Source organism: Symphalangus syndactylus, chromosome 22 (assembly GCF_028878055.3).
Source record: "Symphalangus syndactylus isolate Jambi chromosome 22, NHGRI_mSymSyn1-v2.1_pri, whole genome shotgun sequence".
Classification (NCBI taxonomy): domain Eukaryota; kingdom Metazoa; phylum Chordata; class Mammalia; order Primates; family Hylobatidae; genus Symphalangus; species Symphalangus syndactylus.
This window is the reverse complement of record NC_072444.2, coordinates 27,872,023-27,896,324: the sequence shown is the minus strand read 5'-3', so window position 1 is coordinate 27,896,324 and position 24,302 is coordinate 27,872,023. Positions and strand designations below refer to the sequence as shown.

General features: G+C 52.0%; 1 protein-coding gene across 1 annotated transcript; it reads right to left on the bottom strand.

Annotated features, from left to right (window-relative positions):
• Positions 1–601: 601 nt before the first annotated feature.
• On the bottom strand, positions 602–24,148 carry SLC2A7 (solute carrier family 2 member 7). Its single transcript, XM_055262487.2, is given in 12 exon segments — positions 602–1,090; positions 2,336–2,463; positions 4,907–4,982; positions 7,860–7,961; positions 11,220–11,330; positions 12,375–12,562; positions 12,811–12,936; positions 16,025–16,177; positions 17,015–17,139; positions 20,711–20,871; positions 22,767–22,865; positions 24,098–24,148. Coding segments are annotated over 12 exon segments (1,542 nt in total). The 3' UTR covers positions 602–868.
• Positions 24,149–24,302: the final 154 nt, after the last annotated feature.

Sequence of the window (24,302 nt, the reverse complement as noted above, 5' to 3'; positions counted from 1 at the left end):
TGAGACGGCAATACTGCTCTTTACTGCGCTGAGATGTTTGTGTAAAGTCAAACATAAATCTGGCCTCCGTGCACATCGAGGCACAGCACCTTTCCTTAAACTTATGTATGACACAGAGACCTTTGCTCACATGTTTTCCTGCTGACCCTCTCCCCACCATTACCCTATAGTCACATCCCCCTCACCAAGACAGTAGAGACAGTGATCAATAAATACTGAGGGAACTCAGAGACCAGTGCCAGCACGGGTCCTCCGTATGCTGAGCGCCGGTCCCCTGGGCCCACTGTTCTTTCTCTATACTTTGTGTCTTATTTCTTTTCTCAGTCTCTCGTCCTACCTGACGAGAAATACCCACAGGTGTGGAGGGGCTGGCCCCCTTCACCCTGTGATGGACAGGACAGAGCTGGGCATGCAGGCTGGGATTCACGGTGCAACCTGCAGCCACAGGGTGGGGAAAGGAAGCCACGTCGCCAGGAAGGCAATGGCATTCAGAGCCCTGGACTCCCTAATCGACGCAATGACGGCAGCTCGGGTCTCCATAGCAATTGTGGAACTTGAAAAGTTTTACTTTAAAAAAGTGCATCTATACATCATTTAAATTTTGGCGCCAATGTAGAATCGGAAAATCAAGCCTTAACCAATCAAAATTCACGTGCCTGCCCCTTCCCCCAGGTCACTCCCCAGTGGCTAGCCTTGGAACTTCTCAGCTAAATATGCATTATTGTGGGTATTTAATAATATCCATAATGAAATTAAATGGTGGCAACAACAAAAGCCTCAGTGCTGTTATCCTCCCCAGAGCCTGGGGCCGGGAGGCCCATTCTCATAGAAGGAAGCCTTAAATATGGGCTCCCCAGATGCAGGGCCACTAAAAGGAAGTTTCCTTGGCAGGAGAGGGTGTGAGAGGCCCAGCATCAACGGTTTCTTCTTTCTTCTCCTCTGGAAGCTTCACCCTGTTTCTCTTGGCAAAAATGCGGTTTATCTCCACAAATGTTTTGCCCTTGGTCTCCGGAATAACCACGTAGATGTAAATCGCAGTGAGGAGGCAGATTCCGGCAAAGATGATGAAACTGTAGGCACCGATGGCCTCCTAGACCAGGAGACGAGAAAGACAGGAGGGGGCAAAGAAAGACAACAGTGCTGATCCAGCTGAGCACGTTGGCTCACGCCTGTAATCCCAGCACTTTGGGAGGCCGAGGCAGGTGGATCACCTGAGGTCAGGAGTTTGAGACCAACTTGGCCAACACGATGAAACCCTGTCTCTATTAAAAATACAAAAATTAGCTGGGCATGGTGGTATACACCTGTACTCCCAGCTACTCGGGAGGCTGAGGCAGGAGAATCGCTTGAACCCAGGAAATAGAGGTTGCAGTGAGTCAAGATTGCGCTACTGCACTCCAGCCTGGGCAACAGAGCATGACTCTGTCTCAAAAAAACAAAAACAAAAACGAAACAAAAACCCCAAAACAAACAACAAATAACCCATGCTGGTCGAGGCCTTTGTGAGTCCATAAAGGAGTTGCTTTGTGGCCAGTTTTGTTTCACTCCTGGAGGAGTGATATAGCTAGAAAATTGTGATCACTAAAGATTGTTTGCAGAAAAAACACAAAAAGCTAGAAAATTGGGTTCCCCCTCACCCTATTATTGAAAAGAATCTGGTCGGATGCTGTGGCTCACACCTATAATCTCAGCACTTTGGAAGTTTGAGGCCAGCCTGGGCAATATAGCAAGACCCCATCCCTAAAATAAAAAAAGAAATAAAAAAAATAGCCATATGTGGTGGCCCATGCCTGTGGTCCCAGCGACTTGAGAGGCTGAGGTGGGAGGATCACTTAAGCCTGGGAGGTCAAGGCTGCTATGAGCTGTGGTTGCACCACTGCATTCCAGCCTGGGTGACAGAGTGAGGCCCTGTCTAAAAAAAAAAAAAAGACTGCTTAACCTTTTGATAATAGGGGTTTATGGCCTCTGTGCCCTGAAGGTGCTGAGAGCGCAGAGTTCGTGGCCCATCTTATCTTCCAAACAGAGGAAGGAAGGATGGGGGATCTGCACCCTGGCTCTGGCTTTGTTTGCTTTCTGCCGCCTTTGAGCTGGGCGGACCAGAGCCCGTAAGCAATAGCCCTTTACAATGTCAGTAAGGGATCATCCTTCAGTAACTGGGAAACCGGTGTCTTCAAGGGTTTGGAGGCAGTGCGGCCACGTGTGTCTGTGGGCCCTTGGATGTGTCTGAGAGCCTGTCCCCACCTTGCTGGATTCATAGATGTGCTTAGCGGAAGGGGAATACAGCTTACTCCCTGTAGGCCCGGTGGAGCGGGTTGGGGAAGGGGCCCTCGCTCACCTGGATGGATGGGAACAGGAAGCCTACGATGAAGTTGCTGAGCCAGTGCACTGCCCCGTCCACCATGAAAGCTGCCCGCCGGGAGGACTGCAGGAAGATCTCGGTCCTCACCACCGACGGGACAGGACCTGGAGGGCAGAGCAGGATGGGTGGGGCGGAGAAGGACCCAGGGATCCCCCAGGGCTGGCGGGACGCGGCCCACTCTAGCCTCAGACCTAGGACCCTCAAGAGCACCAGCTGGGATTGGGGACTGGAAAGGAACCCTGCCTTTACCCACAAAACCAGGGTGTGATCAGGGCAGGAGCTGTAAAGATCCACTTTGCAAAGTCTGGTTGGAGAGCCTGGAATTGAATTTCCATTGCTGCTTCTTCAAGGCCAATGACGCTCCATGAAGGTTTGCAGAAAGTAAATGGATGGGAAGCTTCGTGGGAGCAGCGGGAGTGAGTGGGTTCCGGCTCACAGGCAGCAGAGCTTTCTGAAAGAGGTTCCTTTGCGCTGGCGTCACTCTGACTTGAGACCGCCCGCGCTTGGGAAGTGCCGCCCTCCTATGGCGGATCTGGGTATGGCAGCGCCTGAGGGCTACACCTTTTCTTGGACAACTGTTTTTCATTATCGCCTCCTTAAGAAGCCTTGTCTAAAATGTCTAAAGCCATTTTTGTTCCCTAATCGCCACTCCCATGAAATTTTAATACTGTGTGTCTGTTTAGGTCCTGCATATATACATATCTGTAGCTTTACACAAAGAAAGAGAAAGATTCTGTCCCTCCTCCTCCAAGCTTCCCATCCCCTACTTAGGTGGTGAAATGGCCTCATTGAAAATCCGTCCGGTCTCACGGATCACTGGGGGTCAGGAGTTCGAGACCAGCCTGGCCAACATGATGAAACCCCATCTCTACTAAAAATATGAAAATTAGTCCAGCGTGGTGGCGTGTGCCTGTAGTCCCAGCTACTCAGGAGGCTGAAGCAGGATAATCTGTGAACCCGGGAGATGGAGGTTGCACTCCAGCCTGGGCAACAGAGTGAGACTCCAACTCCAAAAAAAAAAAAAAAAAAAAAAAAAAAGAAGGAAAAAAAGGAAAGGCCCGATCTCCCTGGATGGACATGGAGAAGAATTCAAAGCCCCTGAATGAAGCTGGGATGTCAAGTGCAAACTCCTGCAGCCCAGTGACTTGGGGCCCGGGCCCCTTCTCCAGGGCCCTGCCCTCAAAGTGGACGCTTCGGCAAGGGATGTCATCTGTCCTGCCTCCCTCCTGTCCACCACAACAACAGCAGCCAACAGTCCTTAGGTCTAAGTTGAATGTCAGATCAGCCCATGCTCTGACCTCGCATCTCCCAGCACACCTGATCACCACTGTTCTTGGAGAAGCACCATGGCTTGCTCCAGGTGACACATAGGCAGTGGGGGCAGAATGGTTTGGAACCTGGCCAGGTCTCCTACACACACTAGCACTTTTCCTTCGAGGTTCTGCTGTCTCCAGGTTTGAGATACACTGGGAAGGCGTCCTGCTCTAAATCTCCCCCCACCCCCACCTTTTTTTTTAGACAGGGTCTTGCTCTCTTGCCCGGCCTGGAGTGCAGTGGTGGATCTCAGCTCACTGCAACCTCTGGGTTCAAGTGATTCTCCTGCCTCAGCCTCCTGAGTAGCTGGGACTACAGGTGCCCACCAACACACCTGGCTAATTTTTGCATTTTTAGTAGAAATGGAGTTTCACCTTGTTGGCCAGGCTGGTCTCGAACTTCTGATCTTAAGTGAACAGCCTGCCTCCACCTCTCAAAATGTTGGGATGAGAGGCATGAGCCACCATGCCAGGCCTAAATCCCACTTCTTAAATACCCTTAAATACAACTATGTGGTCTCATTCATGTGCCTGACACAGCACAGTGTAAATAGGTATTCCAGCAATGGGTGTTGAATGAATTAATACCTTCATTTTGATTTATGGACAGTGCTTTCAAAATGAACATTCTTCAGGGAATGTTAATTAGAATCTTCACAGTCAGCGGTGTCTTTCCCCAGGCAGGGAGAAGGAGGTTCAATTCTCAGGACACACCGGGGAAGGGGTCTGGAGTCTCACAGGCTGCCCAACAGGTGGGCCCAGGTGGAGGCCCGAAGCCACTGGCAACAGGACATTGGGGACAGTGTAATAAGGGATTGTAGCTGGCGGTCAGCGGGGACAGAAGGCAGTTGAGCCTTGGGTGTGCTGTGGGCTTGGAGGCTAAAGTGAGTGTCTGAAGGGTATGGATATAAACCAAGGTGCCCCAGGGGGGTCTGACTGGCACAAGCTCCCTCTCTGCAAAAGCTCATCTCCTTGTTGGGTGCCAGACCTGAGTCTGGGCCCCCCTGGGAGCCACAGATGATCAGTGCGGCACTGGCCTGACTGAGGCTGGTTGAATGAATGAACATGGCCTGCAGCGCCATCAAGGCTGAGAACTAAGAACGGGTGAGATCCGCATGGGCACGGGGACCAAGGACGTCCATTCGCTCAGCAAATATGTGTCGAGCACCGACTGTGTGTCAGGCCCAGGAATGGACCAGGATGGCCGGGGCGAGGGAGGCATGCAGGTACTCACTGGGCCCAATGGAATGTCCCGCGATGTAGGCAAAGACACAGATGATGCCGAGGTAGGACAGCTCGGGGACCCTGTTCTGTGGGGAGAGGCAGGGCTGTCTGGGCTGAGGCCAGGAGCCCCATATGTGGAGGGGTCCACCTGCCGGTCCCACCTTCCTGCCCCAGGGAGGAGCCACACCTAGATGTCTGGGCACCTACATGGACCTCAAGGGCTCTGTGGGCAAGACAGGAAGGCCAGTGAGAACCAGGCCTTCTAGCCTCCCACAGCGCTCCCTCCAGCCTCACCTGATGAGCGTCATGGAGAATGAGGGACATCCACATTTGAGTTATTTTCCTGCCAGGTGCTATTCTCTGCACTTTACAAATCACAAATATTAACTCATCTAATCTTTGTGATACTCCTCTGCCCTCTGAGTGACTCTATGATTATTTCTTTTCTTTTTTTTTTTTTTTTTTTTTTTGAGACAGAGTCTCGCTCTGTCGCCCAGGCTGAAGTGCAGTGGCACAGTCTTGGCTCACTGCAGCCTCTGCCTCCCGGGTTCAAGATTCTCCTGCCTCCCCCTGCTGTAGCTGGGACTAGAGGCGTGTGCCACTACGCCCAGCCTATATGATTGTTTCAATCCCACAATCGCGGAACCAGAGCACAGAGGGCCCTGAACACAGACTATGAGGAACCTTAGTCCCTCAGGGATCAAGCAACGGCTGAAGTCACCCAGTCAACATGAGTGAGCTGAGGTCCAGACTTTCTCTACCATTCTCTGGAGACTCCTAGGATCCCCGGACCAGTGGAGCCGGCAGACCACCATCTCTGCTCCCAACTGCCAGGAGAACAGCCAGTGCAAAACCAGGTCAACAGACTTCAGCCAAACTAACCGGGCACCCCCAGCTGAACTTCCCAGGGAACCCTGTAGTCACACTTATGAGACGGCCTCAAGGGACAAGGTGGCAGCAGAGCTGGATGGCGAGGCGGGAGAGGAGGCACTGGGAGCTTCCAAGCAGAGAAGCAACAAGATCTGATTCATTTTCAACAGAAAGAGAAGGCAGGTGGGTTGGGGGCCATTCAACACTTCAAGCAAAAGCGAGGCTGGCTGGGTTGGTGGGGCCGCCCTGGACCCGGTGTGAAGTGAGCAGCTGCTGGTGCATTTTCAGGCAGAGCCCCTGGTTGGACAGAAGGAGTGAAAGAGCCACCGGGGATGCCCCCAGGTTTCAGAAGTGTCACTGGCGGTGGTCTCTCTGCAGGTGGCACTCAGTCGTGCTCACCTCTTTTCACTTCCTAGAATCCCTAAAGCTTCTACTAAGAACTTATATTGACTTTTTTTTTCTTTTTTTTTTTTTAGACAGAATCTTGCTCTGTCACCTAGGCTGGAGCAGTGCTGCGATCTTGGCTCACTGCAACCTCTGCCTCCCGGGTTCAAGTGATTCTCCTGCCTCAGCCTCCCGAGTAACTGGGATTACAGGCATCCACCACACACGACTAATTTTTGTATTTTCAGTAGAGATGGGGTTACACCACGTGGCCAGGCTGCTCTAGAACTCCTGACCTCAGGTGATACACCCTCTTTGGCCTCCCAAAGAGCTGAGATTACAGGTGTGAGCCACTGCGTCTGGCTGAGAACATATTGTTTTTAAAATTAGAGAAGAAAGTTCCTTCCAAGGGAAACTTTAATTAAATTGATTTATGAGCGTCACTAACACTGTTCCTCGCCAGGCCTTGCTTTCCTTGCAGGCCCCGGCTTCCTGGTGATTCCCTGAATCCCCCAGCTCTTTCCTGCATGAAGCTCTCTGCACTCCCTGGTGGTTAAGGACAAGTCATTGCAGAGAGGGCAGCTTGGAAAAGAAGGAAAAGAGCAAAGATCTTGGCTCTAAATGACAGAATGAGCTCCTCACACATTCTAGTACTCATGTGCAGTTGCATTGCTGATATATTTTCCATTTGAAAGGGTTCAGGACGATGCTGCGGTTCCTGCACAAGCAACAACAGCAGAGAGGCTGCCTCAGAGACACAGAGTGCTGGTTGCTTTTTAGAGATTACATATCATGCCACACCATGTATTTTCATCACTTCCGTAGAACGTGGATAATATATACAGGCTGAGAACACTGCAAGTTAAAATGATGTACTTCTTGTTGGGGTGGTCTACTGTGTTTTAGTCTTACTGAAATATGATTCCCAGTTTTGTTTTTAAGGGACAGGGTCTCACTATCTCCCAGGCTGGAGGACAATGGTGCGATCATGGCTCACTGCAGCCTTGACCTCCCAGGCTCAGGTGATCCTCCCACCTCAGCTCCCTGAGTAGCTGAGATGACAGGTGCACACAACCACACCCAGGTAACATTTCGTATTTTTTCTAGAGATGGGGGGGTCTCACCACGTTGCTCATACTAGTCTTGAGCTTCTAGGACTCAATGCATCCTCCTGCCTTGGCCTCCCAAAGTGCTAGCATTGCAGGTTCTAGAGATGGGGGGGTCTCACCATGTTGCTCAGACTAGTCTTGAGCTTCTAGGGCTCGATGCATCCTCCTGCCTTGGTCTCCCAAAGTGCTAGCATTGCAGGAGTGAGCCACTGTGCTCAGCCTCCTACCTCTTGAATGGGATGACTTCTGGTCTTTCCTTAATCCACATCTGTTCACTGCCCCTAGATGTTTTCTAATGCAGTGGCATCCTTGCATTTACGCATTGAAGCATATATGTTATTGCAAACTGTCCTTGTTTCTCTTTCCCATGACAGCTGGATCATCTACCTGGTTACTTATTTGCATGTGCAGGTGTAGGTAAATGAAGCCATCTGTGACGTTCACTTCAGGATGGGGCATTGCAAAGTACTTTTCTAGGCAGGATGCATGCCATCAGTGGGACTCAGAACCAACCACTTGGTGCAGCGAGCCCAGTTCAGTCAGGGGACCTCCCACCCTCACCATGACTCCCCACCCAGGGGGCAGGAAATGAGGTCAGACCTGGAATAGGAGCACCGCCGTCAGCACCAGGCAGGCAGAGCCGCAGACGCCGTAGCCGGCCAGCAGGAGGTGCCGCCGTCCCAGCCGCTCCACCAGGACAGCCTGGAGGGGAAGGGGGGCGGTGAGGAGCCGCCTTGGCCTGGCGCCCACGATTCTTGGGCCGAGCCTCCACTTCCTTTTGTGGGCCCCTCTTAGGTGCCCCTTTCTTTCTTTTTTCTTTCTTTCTTTTTTTTTAAACGGAGTTTTGCTCTTGCTGCCCAGGCTGGAGTGCAGTGGCACGATCTCGGCTCACTGCAACCTCTGCCTCCCAGGTTCAAGTGATTCTCCTAATTCAGCCTCCCAAGTAGCTGGGATTACAGGCACCTGCCACCCATGCCCGGCTAATTTTTGTATTTCTCGTAGAGATGAGGTTTCACCATGTTGGCCAGGCTGGTCTTGAACTCCTGACCTCAAGTGATCCTCCTGCCTCGGCCTCCCAAAGGAGGAGGGAGGGATTACAGGCGTGAGCCACCATGCCCCACCTTTTAGGTGCCCCTTTCTTACCCCTGCTGCCTGCATGTGGGATGCAGGCTGCTGATTTGACATGGGTCAGATATTCATGATCTTCACCACCACCCTTCCTTGTTCTGGTCATTTCCAGACCTCCTGGATCTTGGCTCCCTGCACCCCTGCTACCCACTGGAATAACCACATTTTCTAGTTTCTGTGTTTGATGCTTTGACATCTTGGGACCTTGATGGCCCTGGAGGGACTGCCCTTCCCACCCCACTGATAGCAAACAAACCGCTGTCTGGGATTGAGTGCCTCTTTCATCTGTAAACCAACAATGCAGGCCCACACCCCAGGTCCTCCTTTGCTGAGCTTTCACACTCAAGGCCAGCATCACCTGTCCTAACACCCTGGGGGCCAGGGGCCAGACAGCTGGGACAGCCCCTGTGGCCCTGAGCCTGAGGAAATTATTCACACCAGCTACTCCTAAACCTGCTCACTCTGCCTCGCCCGTTCCTTTCTGTGGGAACCACGGTAAAGGTTCATCCTCACACTTCCCCTTCATGCATCTGCTTCCTGACCAACTCCGGGGCTTCCCCGCAGGCCCTGCATGGCGTGGACTGCACCCTCCTCATGGGATCTGTGAGGAACAAACTGTCTTTCCAGCAGTAGCCACCTCCTGATCTGTTGGCCTCACCATACCTGAATAAGAATAAAACCTACATTTAAAAATAGCCCCTGGACTGGGCACAGTGGCTCACATCTGTCATCTCAGCACTTTGGGAGGCCAAGACAGGAGGATTGCTTGAGCTCAGGAGTTCGAAACCAGCTGGGTCAACATAGTGAGACCCTGTCTCTATGTTTAAAAAAATAAATAAATAAAAAGAATAAGAATAAAAATAGCCCCCTCCTATTCTCTGGGGCTCCACTCGACATTGAGGCCATCTGGAATCTGGGCTCACATCATGGGGGGCCCCTCATCTCCCCACTTTTCCACCTGATGGACTGGCCCCTCCACTCAGCCAGCTCCTTCTCCAACATCCAAGCCCAGGCCACACTCCCTGTGACCAGCATTCTTTCGACTTCTTCCTTCCCTTTCTACTTCTTTTTTTTTTTTGGTGGAGTCTCACTCTGTCACCCAGGCTGGAGTGCTGTGGTGCAACCCTGGCTCACTGCAACCTCCGCCTCCTGGGTACAAGCAATTCTCCTGCCTCAGTCTCCCGAGTAGCTGGGATTACAGGCATGTGCTATCACGCCTGGCTAATTTTTGTATTTTCAGTACAGATGGGGTTTCACCATGTTGGCCAGGCTGGTGTCGAACTCCTGACCTCAGGTCATCTGCCCGCCTCAACCTCCCAAAGTGCAGGGATTACAGGCGTGAGCCACTGCACTCAGCTCCTTTTCTACTTCTAATGCCATTTCAATTCTACTCCATCCCTAATGGCTGACCAGAGCCGGCCCTCTATATCCCCTTGACTCATGTTAGCTGACTCATGTCCTCCCAACATCCCAACAGACAGACTATCACTGCCATTCAGGAGGGCCAGATGGGAGCAAAATGCACCCCAAAAATCAGGGAAATACTGTCAATTTCCTGCTCTATGCCTGGTTCCCAGATGCTGTTCTTCCAGGGAGAGGGAAAGGGTATTTTTCTGGCTTGGGTTGCTGCAGGTAGGATGATGAGGAAGCAGATCCTAGTTATGGTCATTTATCCCCAAGGAGGAGGACTCTGAGGATAAAAGATGGATCCTGCCCCAGAGGAAAACTGGGGATGGGGCCACGGAAATCCAGCAGGAGGAAGGGGCTGAGACTTCAACCTGGGGACCTCCATCCTCTTCCCTTAATTTTCCTGTCAGCCTTTCCCACTGTTTTCCTTAACTTCTCCCTCCCTGCCCTTCTAAATCTTCTGAGAGTTGACTGGAACCTAAACTAGCTCTGGGGAAAATGCAAATAATAGATAACTTTCTTGAAAATGTTTACCATCACTGGCAACTCAAGAAATAGGAATCAAAATAATCAGAAGATAACTTGAAAATGGTCTCAGGAAAGGAATGCCATGATCATCTGGCCCTTTTTCATACAACATATATATCAAAGCGTAAGTAGCTCAGATTTTAAATAGTAAACTCTGAAATCATGATACTGCACCAACAAAAAGTGGTACCTGCATTTGAATACCATGTATTGCAGTCACCATAATGATTTTTACAAAAGGAAGAAATTGGATCTGAAGGTTTGTTGTTGTTATTTTTGTTTTTGAGACAGAGTCTCGCTCTTGTTGCCCAGGCTGGAGTGCAGTGGTGCCATCTCGGCTCAGTGCAATCTCCACCTCCCGAGTTCAAGTGATTCTCCTGCCTCGGCCTCCCAAGTAGCTGACATTACAGGTGCCCACCACCACGCCTGGCTAATTTTTGTATTTTTTAATAGAGATAGGGTTTCACCATGTTGGCCAGGCTGGTCTCGAACTCCTGACCTCAAGTGATCCAGCTGCCTCAGTCTCCCAAAGTGCTGGGATTACAAGTGTGCGCCACCGCACCTGGCTAATTTTTTTGTATTTTTAGTAGAGACTGGGTTTCACCATGTTGGCCAGGCTGGTCTCAAACTCCCTGACCTCAAGTGATCCGCTAGCCTTGGCCTTCCAAAGTGGTAGGATTACAAGTGTGAGCTGCTGTGCCCGGATCTGAAGGAATTTTGAATTTTCTGATCAAAGTCATGCAGGTAGTTAGTATGTGTGCATCCTAAAGTCCATGTCCCTTAAATGACCCCAGGACCAGGGCCACCAGCACTCAGTTCACTCTGTGGGGCTCCTGTCTGCCTGGCGGCACCTGGCCAGAGACCCTCCAGCAGGAAAGACGCCTCCTGCTCACTCACCGAGGTGATGGTCATCACTATGTTGACGACGCCAGAGCCCACTGTTACATATTGGGAGTGAGCGGCCTCCACACCCGCAGATGCGTAGATGGTGTCCGCATAGTAGTTGATCTAAACAAAAACACAGGGCTGTCAGGAGAGGCCTGAAGACCCAGGACACTGGCTTAATTTTCTCAACTCAAGCCATATACAGTTCTGCAAGCCTGGGTTGGGGACCCTGGGACAGGAAGGGGGTAGCAGGTGGTGGGAAAAAGAGGCCTGACCTGGAGTCAGGACACCAGGGTGGAGGCCGGCGCTGCCCTGGAATCCAGGGGCTCGGCTCCTCCCTCTCTGAGCCTCAGGTTTGGTGTCTCTAAAATGGGAGTCGGACCATACGACCTCCAAGAGCACTTTTCCCTCCATCATTCAGCTACTCTAAGAGCTCAGATCCCAAAGAATTACTTCTTACCTCTCACTCTGGGCCAAGCCAACTGCAAGTTGAGTCTGTCTTCTGGCCCTGTGCCAAGGACATTGGCACAAACAGCCCTTCGAGAAGCCACGTGTGCTATTCCACATCTGGTGGCTCCCACCTGGGCCATCCACCCTCCCACGATCACTGGTTAAACATCCATGAATCCCTGAGGCCAAGGCCACCTCTTCCTGACACGCCACTGGAGCAACCGGGTCACCCACCCAATCTCCAGTGTTTTAGCTTCTGTCAGATCTCCACCCTTCCCTCACACCATGGTTAGATACAGTTACAGCCAAAGAGCCATGGTCGCAGAAAGCGATGCCACAAACATCACAGCCAAGTGGGCCCAAGGTGGGCTCCTGACCCAGGCTGGGCCTACCAACCCTGGCCTGGTGACCTGAGCTTGGACCTAGGAGACCTCAGCTCATCTCAGTCTAGCTGGTCTCTTGTACAGAGGGGAAAGGACTATTGGCAGCAGCATTCCTTCTGGGGACCGGGAAACACAGAAAAATGAAGCTGGCATGTGGGGAGAGGCAGAGCAGGGAGGCAGGGAGGACTGAGGTTTCTTCCTGACATCTGGCTCTGCCTGGGCTGTTCCTGGCCCCACTGCCAGGCCAGGCCTCTGTGGGTGGAACTGTGTGTTGCTATCCGTGAAGCCTGGGTCTGCTTCGTCTTTCTCCCCGCCTGGCCACCGTCCCACGTACCGCATTGATGCCCGACAGCTGCTGGCCGGCCATGAGCATGATGATGGAGAGGAGCTGCCAGCGCAGGGACCGCAGGGCGCAGAGGTGCAGCACGGACAGGTGGCCCTCGGCGTGCTCGGCCCGGGCCTCCGCACGCATGTCCTCCAGCTCGGCCTCCATGTCCGTGTGGCCTCTCAGCCTCCTCAGAGCTGCAGAGAGCAGAACCACCCCCTCAGAGGGCCGTCTCCCTGCAGGCCAGGCCCCACGCCCCCATGCTGGCCCTGAGCTCACCATTCCCTGACCTGACCTTGGCCGTGCCCCAATTGCCACCCCCCCACCCTGTTCAGCTCCCAGCTCTCACCCCTGACCTATGGCAATCCTGACTCTGGCCCTGACCGTGGCTCTGCCTGGTCCCTGGGGTGGGCAGGGCCTGGGAGAGTGGCCGGTGACTTCATACCTTGTCACGCTGTGGCTTCATCTCCTTTCTGAATCAGGGAGTAGCGGGGGCTTTCGGGGAAGAAGGGCAGGGTCAGCAGCTGCAGCAGGGCAGGCACCCCTGTGAGTGCCAGAAGCACCGGCCAGCCTGCAAGGAGCCAAGGACTCAGGATCCCGGGGCCTGGGCACCCCCTGGCCCGCCCACCACTGTGCTTAGAAGGTCACGCTCCTATGTGTGAACCAAGGACTGTGGGGACTTCATTCTTACCAGGGTCCTCCTACAAATGGGTTCCACATTCAAAACGGAGGAAATCATTATAGTTATAAAAATTTACGTGTCATTAATTATTTTGCAGGAAGAACACCGTTTCTCTAAAGAACAGGCAATGATTTAAATGCTTGAACCCCGGAGAAAATGAGCTCAGTCTTGTTCCTACTTTTATAGCAAGAAAGGGGATAATCTCTGCCTCATTAGGGCCGTGGAGGGCAGGGCCTAGACCCTGCGCTGGGTCTGAGTGAGCTCCTTCTGGATGGCTTGGCCTAAGGAGGGGAACGGAGATTCCGCTAAGAGAATGGGGTTTCCATCCACCTCGCACCCCTGCTGGTATGGTGGGAAGTGGACAAGTTCTTTTTTTTTTTTTTTGAGACAGAGTCTAGCTCTATCGGCCAAGCTGAAGTACAATGGTGCAATCATAGCCCACTGCAGCCTCAATCTCCCAGGCTCATGCGATCCTCCCACCACAGCCTCCTGAGTGGCTGGAACTACAAGCGTGCATTACCGCACCTGGCTCATTTTTTTTTTTTAATTTTTAGTAGAGACAGGGTCTTGCTATGTTGCCCAGGCTGGTCATGAACTCTTGGGCTCAAATGATCCTCCTGCCTTGGCCTCCCAAAATGCTGGGCATGAGCCACTGCACCCAGCTGACAAGTTCTTTAACGTCTCTGAGCCTCAGGCAAGAAGCGGTGAGGGCTGAATGAGGCACAGGTGCTGAGCGTCATGCACGGTGGCTTCCCCAGCTGATGTCTCTCTAATTGACGGTTTAATATTCAGTCGCTCTGGGAGTTTAGGAATCATGACTGTTAATGATCTTTCATGGAGCACCCACCAGGTTCTGAGTCTCTGAACCTCTTCAGGGTACTGTGGGGACCACAAAGACAAATCCACCCATTAAGGAATATGTGCAGAATTTGGGTCATTCAGAAATGTCTATAAAAAACCCTGGCTGGGCACAGTGGCTCATGCCTGTAATCCCTTCATTTTGGGAGGCGGAGGCAGGAGGATTGCTTGAGCCCAGGAGTTAGAGATCAGCCTGGAAAACATAGTGAGACCCTTGTCTCTACAACAAAAATAGAAAAAGAGAGCTGGGCATGGTGGTGCGTGCCTGTAGTCCCAGCAACTTGGGAAGCTGAGGCAGGAGGATCGCTTGAGCCTGGGAAGTCAAGGCTGCAGTGAGCTATGATTGCACCACTGCACTCCAGCCTGGGTGACAGAGTGAGACCAGGAAGGAAGGAAGGAAGGAGGGAGGGGGGGGAGGGGGAAGAGAGGGAGGGAGGGAAGAAGGAAGGAAGGAAGAAAGGAAGGAAGGAAGGAAAGAAGAGAGAGGAAGGAAGGAAAGAAAAGAAAAAGGAAAGAAGGGAAAGAGAAAAAGAGAGAAAGAAGGGAAAGAGAAAAAGAGAGAAAGAAAGAAAGAAAGAAAGAGAGAAAGAGAAAGGAAGAAGGAGAAACCCCACTGGGTTCGTGGGCTTTTACTGCTGGCCACATTCATTCAGGCCCGCCTGGTGGTCCATCCTCTTATCCTCTTTCCCTCCACCCTCCATGAGTGTCTCACACTTTCTCCTGTTGGGGCTCTAAAAACAATACCCCAAAATGAAGGCCTCAGCAGCGCCCTCAGAAGCAAAAGTTTTTCTCTGACCTTCTCCTGTCCCCCTGTCTCAGTCCCATTCCCCCCGAGGCTAACCCTAGAAACTAGCATCTCTAGTCAGGATTCCTGGGCAGGTCATACAAACCGGATGCCCTTTCCCCAAAACCAGTTCCATAAAACCTAAAAATATTCTAGGTAAAAACTGGCCATATGGGTGGGTCACCTGAGGTCAGGAGTTCGAGACCATCCTGGCCAACATGGAGAAATCCTATCTTTACTAAAAATACAAAATTAGCTGGGCGTGGTGGCACATGCTTGTAATCTCAGCTACTCAGGAGGCTGTGGCAGGAGAATTGCTTGAACCCAGGAAGCAGAAGTTGCAGTGAGCTGAGATCACACCACTGCACTCTAGCCTGGGTGATAGAGTGAGACTTTGTCTCAAAACAACAACAACAACCCCCCCCCAAAAAACAAAACAAAACAATACAAACAAACAAACAAAAATGGCCGGAAGGAAAATCTCTGACCAATGCCATTGGCTGTAGGTCATAAGAGGCCCCCATTCTGCAGAGGGTCCTGCCCCACACCCAGAAGGAAGGAAGGCTGCACAGAGGCCAAGAAGAACCTACACAGACAGGCCTCACGGGGTCTCCCCACTCAGTCCATTTACATCGCATCAGACCCTTTTTGTCCAATTCTATTTCTACTCGGCTGTCCATATTCTGTTGAGCCTGGACTAAAATGGACGATTTCCCCTCTATCTCTGGCTCTTCACTCTGAAGGCTCCGCGAATCTGGTTAAATACGTTTGCATGCCTTTTCTATTAATCAATACGCTTCATGTCAGTGATTTTTCAGCGGATCTTTAGAGGGCCACACTCCTCTCTCCTAAATCTCCACCGCGACCCCCACTCGCTCTCAGGCAACGGCCTTGCCTCCTAATTCACTGGGAAGATAGAGGCTGCCAGAAGAAAACAGCCACCCAGTGACAGAGACGGCGGCTGCGAACCTGCTTGCCCCGCATCAACTTCCTTCTGTGCTGGGCCATTCCTATGGCAGCCAAATTACGCTGACATTTTTCACGGCTTGAAAGAAACCTCTTCTCTCGACCTCGCTTCCCCAACTTCTCTCCTTCCCTTTATAGCAAAACCCCTACCTGCCTCCGAGCCCCTGATTCCCATTCCCAAGCACAATTTGTCCCTGTCACTCACCAAAACAGCCCCGACCACCGTCACCCATCCCGTTGCCCACCACACTGCCCAACACCTGACCCTAAAGTCACCTCTCAGGCCTCATCTGACTCGATCCGTCAGTAACACCTGGCACAGCCAAACGAGAGACTGGACCTAGCGTGAACTCTGCGGCTGCCGGTTACCTGCCGGGTTGCCCAAGATGGCCTGGAGGCTGAAGATCTGTGCTAGGAAGACTCCAACGATGACGAAAACCTCGGTCATTGTTCCCACCATGCCTCTCAGGTTCTTGGGGGCCAGTTCTCCCAGGTACATGGGAAGGGCGCTGTAGGAGATGCCTGGTGTGGGCACATCAGAAATCAGGGCAGGCAAACCGCAAATGCAGGAACCTGAGATGCAATTCAATTCCGTTTCCTAATCCTGGGGCTTCTCCATGCTGTCAGCCCCTCCGTGGAGATGGAGCTAGGCCAACCTCGACTGTTTAGTTTGGACTTATGCCAAAATCCCTCCAGAATCCTCAGCCCCCACAGGGGAATCACCAGGATGTGATGAGGAGACCTTTTCCTTTCTAGCCGCCGGGCTGGGCCGCTTGTTTCCTAGGCCTCCGTGTGTCCCTGGGACTTAACGATAAAACTTTTGCTTTGGTCTATTTTCTGATTTTTCTAAAGCACAGATTGCTTGTCTAACTTTTATTAATAGAATAAATTACTGTAGTTAAGAAACTACTGAGTTTAAATTATCTATCTTCCTTGGAAGATACCTTGTAAAACCTTATTGGTTATTTGTACTTCAAGGTGAAAGTGTGTTTCTAAAGATCCTTAAATAAAGGGAAGGGGCTAGTAAGGGGCTAGCTCTTTGGCCAGGTACAGTGGCTCACACCTGTAATCCCAGGACTTTGGGAGGCCAAGGCAGGAGGATCACTCGAGCCCAGGAGTTTGAGATCAGCCTGGGCAACACAGTGAGGCTCTGTCTCTAAAAAATAATTAATTAATTAATTAATTAATTAAGAAAAAACAAGCATGAGGCTTGCAAAGGCCTGGGGATGCAGATGGGAGGATGTCTTGAAATGAAAAGAGGCAGACAGAGCCAGCCAGACACCTCATCTGCTCCTGCTTCCAGCCTTGGCCAAAGAGACCCTTCCCCCAAGGCTGAGCCGGAGCCTGGGCCCCAGGTACCTGCGCAGACTCCCAGCACCACTCGGGAAAAGATGATCAGCTCAAAAGCCTTAGCCACTTTGCTGACTCCCATCAGGATGGCGGGAATGATGGCAAAGATGTTGTTGATCAGCAGGGTCCCCTTTCTGCAAAGACAGTGAGACCAGAGGGCAGGGGTGCGTGGAGGCCGTGGAAGCCCTCCCAACACCAGCTCCTATTCTGCAGGCAGTCATTACAGAGGCGCGGGGAATGTGCCTGACAAAGAGCTGAAGCGGGGGGCTGTGGACTGAATGGTGTCCCCCAAATTCCTATGTTGAAGGCCTTAACCCCAGTGTGATGGGATTAGGAGGAGGGACCTCTGGGAGGTGAATAGGTCATGTGAGACCCTCACGATGGGATAGGAAGAGACATACAAGAAACCACTCTCTTTTTCTGCCCTGTGATGACACAGCCAGGCCGGGTGTGGTGGATCAAGCCTATAAACCCAGCACTTTGGGAGGCTGAGGCAGGTGGATCACTTGAGGTCTGGAGTTCGAGACCAGCCTGGCCAACATGGTGAAACCCCCATCTCTAATAAAAAAACAAAAGTCAGCCAGGCATGGTGGCACATGCCTGTAATCTCACCTACTCGGGAGGCTGAAGCAGAAGAATCACTTGAATCCGGGAGGCAGAGGTTGCAGTGAGCCGAGATCGTGCCACTGCACTCCATCCACAGCCACAGAGCAAGACTCCATCTCAGAAAAAAAAAGAAAAAGAAAAAGAAAAAAGACACAGCCAGAAGAAAGCTGTCTGCAAGCCAGGAAGAAGGCCCTCACCAGGAAACAGATCTGCTGGTACCTCGATCTTGAATTTCTATCCTGCAGAACTGTGAGAAGATAAATGTCTGTTGTTTAAGTCTGTGGCTGTAGCAGCCTGAGCTGATTAAGACAGATGGGAAGAAGGGGCAAATGGGCAGACATCCCAGGAAGGAAGACTTGGGGTCAGTGGGGGTAGAAGTTGGGGAGGGGAGCATTCTAACGATCGGAGCTGCCTGAAAAGGGGAGGGCAGGAACAAAGAATGGGCTGCCCCAGGAGGTAGAGAGCTTCCCATCACTGGTGGTATTCAAGCTGTCGCTGGTGGTTTCTAGACTAGACACGATGACTGTCAGGAACATTGAACAGGGAATTCCTACAGTGAGTGGGGTGCAGAATGGGACTACATGATTTCTAAGATCCCTTCCAAGGCTGAAAAACCACAAGCCTGCGAAGGAGAGGGAGTGCCTGAAAAACAGCACTATGCCGGGTGCATCCTGCTGCCTTTGTGATCCACTCATCTGCTTGACTCTGTGCTCTAGGTCCTATGCCAACTTGCAGCAGTGGTTCCTGTGCGCCCCCCACGCCCTTGCCTTTGGCTTGGGTTTTGCACAGGAGAAGAATGGCAGTGGACCAGAAAGAGGGCAGAGAGCTCCTGAGCTGTGGGGTTGCTGGCTGGTGCATCCTGATACTCTTTTTTTTTTTTTTTTTTTTTGAGATGGAGTCTTGCTCTGTCGCCCAGGCTAGAGTGCAATGGTGGGATCTCGGCTCACTGAAACCTCCGTGATATGGTTTGGCTGTGTCCTCACCCAAATCTCATCTTAAATTCCCACGTGTTGTGGGGAGGGACCTGGTGGCAGGTCTTTCCGGTGCTGTTCTCGTGATAGTGAATAAGTCTCACCAGGTCTGATGGTTTTATAAGGAAGAGTGTTTCTGCACAAGCTCTCTCTTTGCCTGCTGCCATTCATGGAAGATGTAACTTGCCCCTGCTTTGCCTTCTGCCATGATTGTGAGGCCTTCCCAGCCACGTGGAACTGTGAGTCCATTAAACCTCTTTCTTTTGTAAATTGCCCAGTCTCGGGTATATGTTTATCAGCAGCATGAAAATGGAATAATACACTCCGCCTCCCGGGTTCAAGCAATTCTCTTGCCTCAGCCTCCCAAGTAGCTGGGATTACAGGCATGCGCCACCATGCCCAGCTAATTTTTGTATTTTTAGTAGAGACAGAGTTTCACCATGTTGGCCTGGCTGGTCTCAAACTCTTAGCCTCAAGTGATTCTCTCACCTTAGCCTCCCAAAGTGCTGGGATTACTGGCGCAAGCCCCCGTGCCCAGCCTGGTATTCATTTTTTATTTCTTCTCTCTCTACCTCCAGGTGGAGGTGCTCCCTCCTCACACCCCTACAGGTCTGGGGGTGATGAAGCTGTCAGCAGCCCCAGGACTACTTTTGTGATTGTCTCACACTTTGCACACTTCTTTGAGGACCGCTGGGACCCTGAGTGAGTAAGCCAGGAAGGCGGGGTTCTGGTGCCAAAGCAGGGAGTGGGCGGTGAGGACTCTATGAAAACATCCCAGGTCGGCCACACTGAGGACTGACCAGGCCGTCCACAGACAAGCAGGCCAGGGTTCTCAGGCCACTTTTCTCTCCCTGGGGCTGCCACAGCCTTCAGGAGCAGCCACCAGAGCCCAGACCCTGATGGGGGAGGGTCAGCCAGCCAGGAGGCCCAAAAAGACTAAGCAGCCCCGACACGTTCCCACCCTTCTCTGGCCTCCCAGCCCTTCCGGATGACTAGGAGGGGAGGCTGGGGCTGTCAGGACCCCACTGGGCAAGGCTGGCACCACCACATTCCTGGACTCAGGCTCTTCATCTGGAAAATGAGTTCAGACAAGGAAGTGGAGGCCAAGACTGGGCTTCCAGAACAGTCCAATCACTCTCGGTCTAGCTGAGAACATCACAGTCTGGATGACCCAAAAAAGCTTGAATTATGGTATAATTACGTTAGAGTGAATAGTTTCTTCATTCCAGCGCATAATGTATGGCAAATTAATTGTCGATCAAGTATATGCAAGAAGAGGGCCTATGAATCTTGCATTAATTAATAGATAATTAATTTTCAATCAGCACTATCTTTTTCTATGCCCGAAAATGGAATTGCTCGGCTTTTTGAGTGACTTTTCACTAGAGGGCCTTCCAGTCACTCCTGCAAGCTGCCTAAGCTGGCACACCACGCCCAAGTGTAACCGTGAATCCGAATGAGTGGGCTGACCTAAGGGAACGCCACCAGGCCTCACCCTGAGCCCAGGCTCACGCTTTGCCCTCCTGGGAACCTTGGCCTGTGTGTCTTTCCTTATCTGTGGAGTCACGTCTTTGGAGCACCTGGGCTTAGGAAGAATGACTAGTGAATCTGTGTAAGCCAAGCAAAGTTCAAAGACCTGCCCAGTCTTCATTTCCAAACAATCTCGTATCTATGAGACAGTGGCCGGCAGCGTGACTCAGCCTGACCCCAGCCTCAGTAACAAACTTGAGAAGGACACGCGGGGAGAGGCTGCAGCTCTTAGAACTTGGAGCCATGGCCACCTGACCCCGGAATGAAACCCAATAAACAAGCATTTACTGAACACCCACTGGAAGTGCTTACAAGGCACTAAGCTAAGTACCGTCAAGAACCTTGATCTCAAAGGCTGCACCACCTCTGTGGCAGGTGACGGAAGGGAATGCTCTTCCCAGGCAACTGCCTAGGAAAGAAATCCCAGAGACATTTAGGGACTGGTTTAAGGTCATGATGACTGTGGCCAAGTGGAGACTAGACTTCAGATCTCCTGATTTTCAGGGTCACACATCTCCCCACCAGGTGCACAAATGCCCAGAGACAGTGTGGCTTACTAGCGTGAATTTTAAGTGGGAGCAGTGCACCTTCTGTTTACCTGCCACAGCTATCAACCAGCAGGCCCACGAGCAATGACCCCAACAAGCCGCCCAGAGGAAACATGGAGACGGTGCAAGACCACAGAAGCAGCATGAGCTTCCCGTCCATGAATGTTGCGTGTCGCTCAAAGTAGGTTTCATTGTAAAATGACTTGAAGACCTGGAAAACATTGCCCCATCCACAGCTAAGAATATTGGGCAATTCATGAGAAATGAGAAAGTGTTCTCAGTGGCCACTTGTCATCCTACAGAGAGGTTTTTCTGCTAACACCTATAAGACACAGTTAAACCCACTGATTCCCTACTATTACCTGAGAATCAAAAAATCTACTGTATGATGTGTTGAAATGAGAAACTAGGCTGAACAAAAAGATTGTTACAAATTCACTGTTAAAAAATTTACTTTTGGCCGGGTGCAAAAAAATTTACTTTTGGCCGGATGCGGTGGCTCACGCCTGTAATCCCAGCACTTTGGGAGGCCGAGGCGGGCAGATCATGAAGTCAGGAGATCGAGACCACCCTGGCTAACACGCTGAAACCCTGTTTCTACTAAAGATACAAAAAATTAGCCGGGCGCAGTGGCGGGCGCCTGTAGTCCCAGCTACTCAGGAGGCTGAGGCGGGAGAACGGCGTGAAACTGGGAGGCGGAGCTTGCAGTGAGCCGAGATTGTGGCACTGCACTCCAGCCTGGGCAACAGAGCGAGACTCTGTCTCAAAAAAAAAAAAATTTACTTTTGGCTGGGAATGGTGGCTCACACCTGTAATCCTAGCACTTTGGGAGGCCGAGGCGGGAGGATTGCTTGAGGCCAAGAGTTCAAGACCAATCTGGCCAACATAAGGAGATCCTGTCTCTATTAAAAAAGAGAGAGAAAAGAAAAGAAAAAGAATTTTTTAATTTACTTTTGAGAGACTTACTCTGCCAGAGGCACCATAGGAAATATTCTTCTTCTTCTTTTTTTTTTTTTTTGAGATGGAGTCTCACTCTGTCACCCAGGCTGGAGTGCAGTGGCGTGATCTTGGCTCACTGCAACCTCTGCCTCCGGGGTTCAAGTGATTCTCCTTTCTCAGCCTCCCTAGTAGCTGGAATTACAGACACCCGCCACCATGCCCGGCTAATTTTTGTATTTTTAGTAGAGATGAGGTTTCACCATGTTGGCCAGGCTGGTCTTGAACTCCTGATTTCAGGTGATCAGGTGATCCACCCACCTCGGCCTCCCAAAGTGCTGGGATTGCAGGCGTGAGCCACCGCTCCCAGCCCAGGAAATATTTTTACTAATTGTGTGACTTCAGGCAAGTTATAGAACCTCCAGAAACCTTAATTTCCTCATCAGTTATGGAAATAAGATGTACCTTATAAAGAATGTGTTAGCATTAAATGTGATTAAGTGATGGTACATTCCTTGACTCAGAGGTTCCATCCATGGTAATAATTGTAAGTACACTAATATATGTATATATACGTAATACACACACAAATGTAATACGGTGTATGTAGACATGCTAATATATGTATACAAGCATAAGCATATACATATACCAAGGTCAAGCCTGTGGTCAGTTCTCAGTCCTCATCTGAGCTCATCAGCACAGGCTGTCCCTCCCTCCTTGACTCTCATCCTTTACTAGGCTTTGGGGACACTCTGCCCTCAGGTTCTTCCACACCTGCAAGGGCCCCTTCTCTTTTTCCTTTTTTCCCCTTTGCCCCAATCCCTAAATGCCACAGAGTTCAATCTTTGACCCCATTCTCTTTCCAATCAACAAGGGGCCTACCCAAGATGACAGCAGTGGGACATGAGGCCCAGAAAGACTGGGCCGGGAATCCAGGTCCCCCAGCATCCCAATGTGCCTGGAAAGGACGACACTCCAGGGGGAAACACCTCCTGCCATGCCCTGGTCTCCAGGGGTGGGCATCCAGAGTACTAGGGCAAGATGGCCGCTCCCAAAGGCAAGACAGCGCCTCCTAGAGGCAAGATGGCAAGCCTCCACGGAGGAAGATGGCGGCTACCTTCCACCCACGACCCCGGTCAGCTGCTGCCCGGCCCACCTTGTGCCCACCTTGTGCGGCGTGTTGACCACAGAGAGATTGTAGCCGTACTGGAAGGCTGAGCCAAAGGCCGCGCTCAGTGTCGCCAGCAACAGCGTGGGCTGGAGCCGCTGTAGGAGACAAGTCCAAGGTCGGGACGCTGCGGGCTTGGACCTGGGGAAGTGGAGTGGCTGGGCCTCCACCACCCTCCAGCCTGGGCTGGAAGTGGGGGATGGGGGAGCCCAGGCCGTGCCCCAGAAAAGAGGAGGAGGTGGCGCAGGGCTGGGGCTTTTTGGGGCTGAGAGGCATGAGGTCTCTGCACGCATTCATTCCCTCCTTGAGGATGTATCTGAGCATCTCCTACGTGCCTGGCCCTGTGCTAGGCCCTGGAGGCCAAGTGTGCAGCAGGGGATGCTTTAGGAAAAAGGCCCAGCAAAGCACTGCCTTTAAGAAGCTTACTTTCTAGTGAGGGGAGCCCACCCCGTCCCAGAAAGACAAAGATGATAATTCCAAAAAGCTAGAATCCTGTGAGGACAATAAAACAGGGTGATGGGTGGGGTAGCAGCCTGTGGGGAATGAGCCACTGTGTTCAGTAGGGCGGGCAGGGCAGGGAAGTCCTCTCTGAGCAGGTGCCCTTTGAGCCAGGACCAGAATGGATGAGAGGGAGCAGCCGTGTGAGCATCGGGGGGGAAGAGCATCCCAGACAGAGGGACTCACTGCTTGCCTCTGCCTCTAGAACAGGCCCTTAGGAAAACCCCGGCAGTCCCCTTATGCTCAGAGCCAGGCTTTCCGTGGTTGCCACAACACCCAGGGCAACTTGGAAGGGAACTGGCCTGAGGGCCAAAGTCTGAGGAGCAGGTGGGTAGGGTCTCTGACCATGTCCTAGAGCCAAGGCCCTGGTGCACGCCCCCTCCCCACTGCCCCCTCCACACCCCACTCCTGTGCCACATGTCCTCACCCCAGCCCTCACACTTAGCTGCCTGGCTGCCCACAGCCTGTAGCTCTGCACACCCAGGAACAACCAGACAGAGAAGGGCAGGATTCGGGCATTCTTCAGAGGCCATCTCCCCTCGATCTTTAAGGGTAGGGGAAGCGGAGGGGAGCAGGGGTGGAAGGGAGAGAGGCATCTCCAGCACCATCCGCTCTCCCAGCATTCGCTCAGCCACCCTGGCCCATGTCTGAGCCACGAGGTTTGAGCACAGCTGCTTCTCCACATGGCTGTCCCAGGCCTGATTATCCTGAAGGAAAGGGAAGCACGCTACCCGCTCCTTGCTAAAAGCATTCCAGGACCTTCACCTCCCTCCACAGGTCTGCACAGCTGGTGGGAGAGGGACAGTGACAGATTCCTAGTCTTGGCACTTACCCCCTCCCTGGATGGAATGGGTGGAGGGGTTCCCGCCTCTTTGTTCTCCATCCTTGATCAGGTGGGAGAACAGGTGTGCTCTACCTCCCAAGTGACACCTGCTCTGCACCAGCCACCTAAAGACCGGCTATTTCTCCCCTGGGCCTACCTGGCTTTATGATCCTTTTGCTCTCTGGACCCTGCTGACTTTCCCCAGGAGCAAATT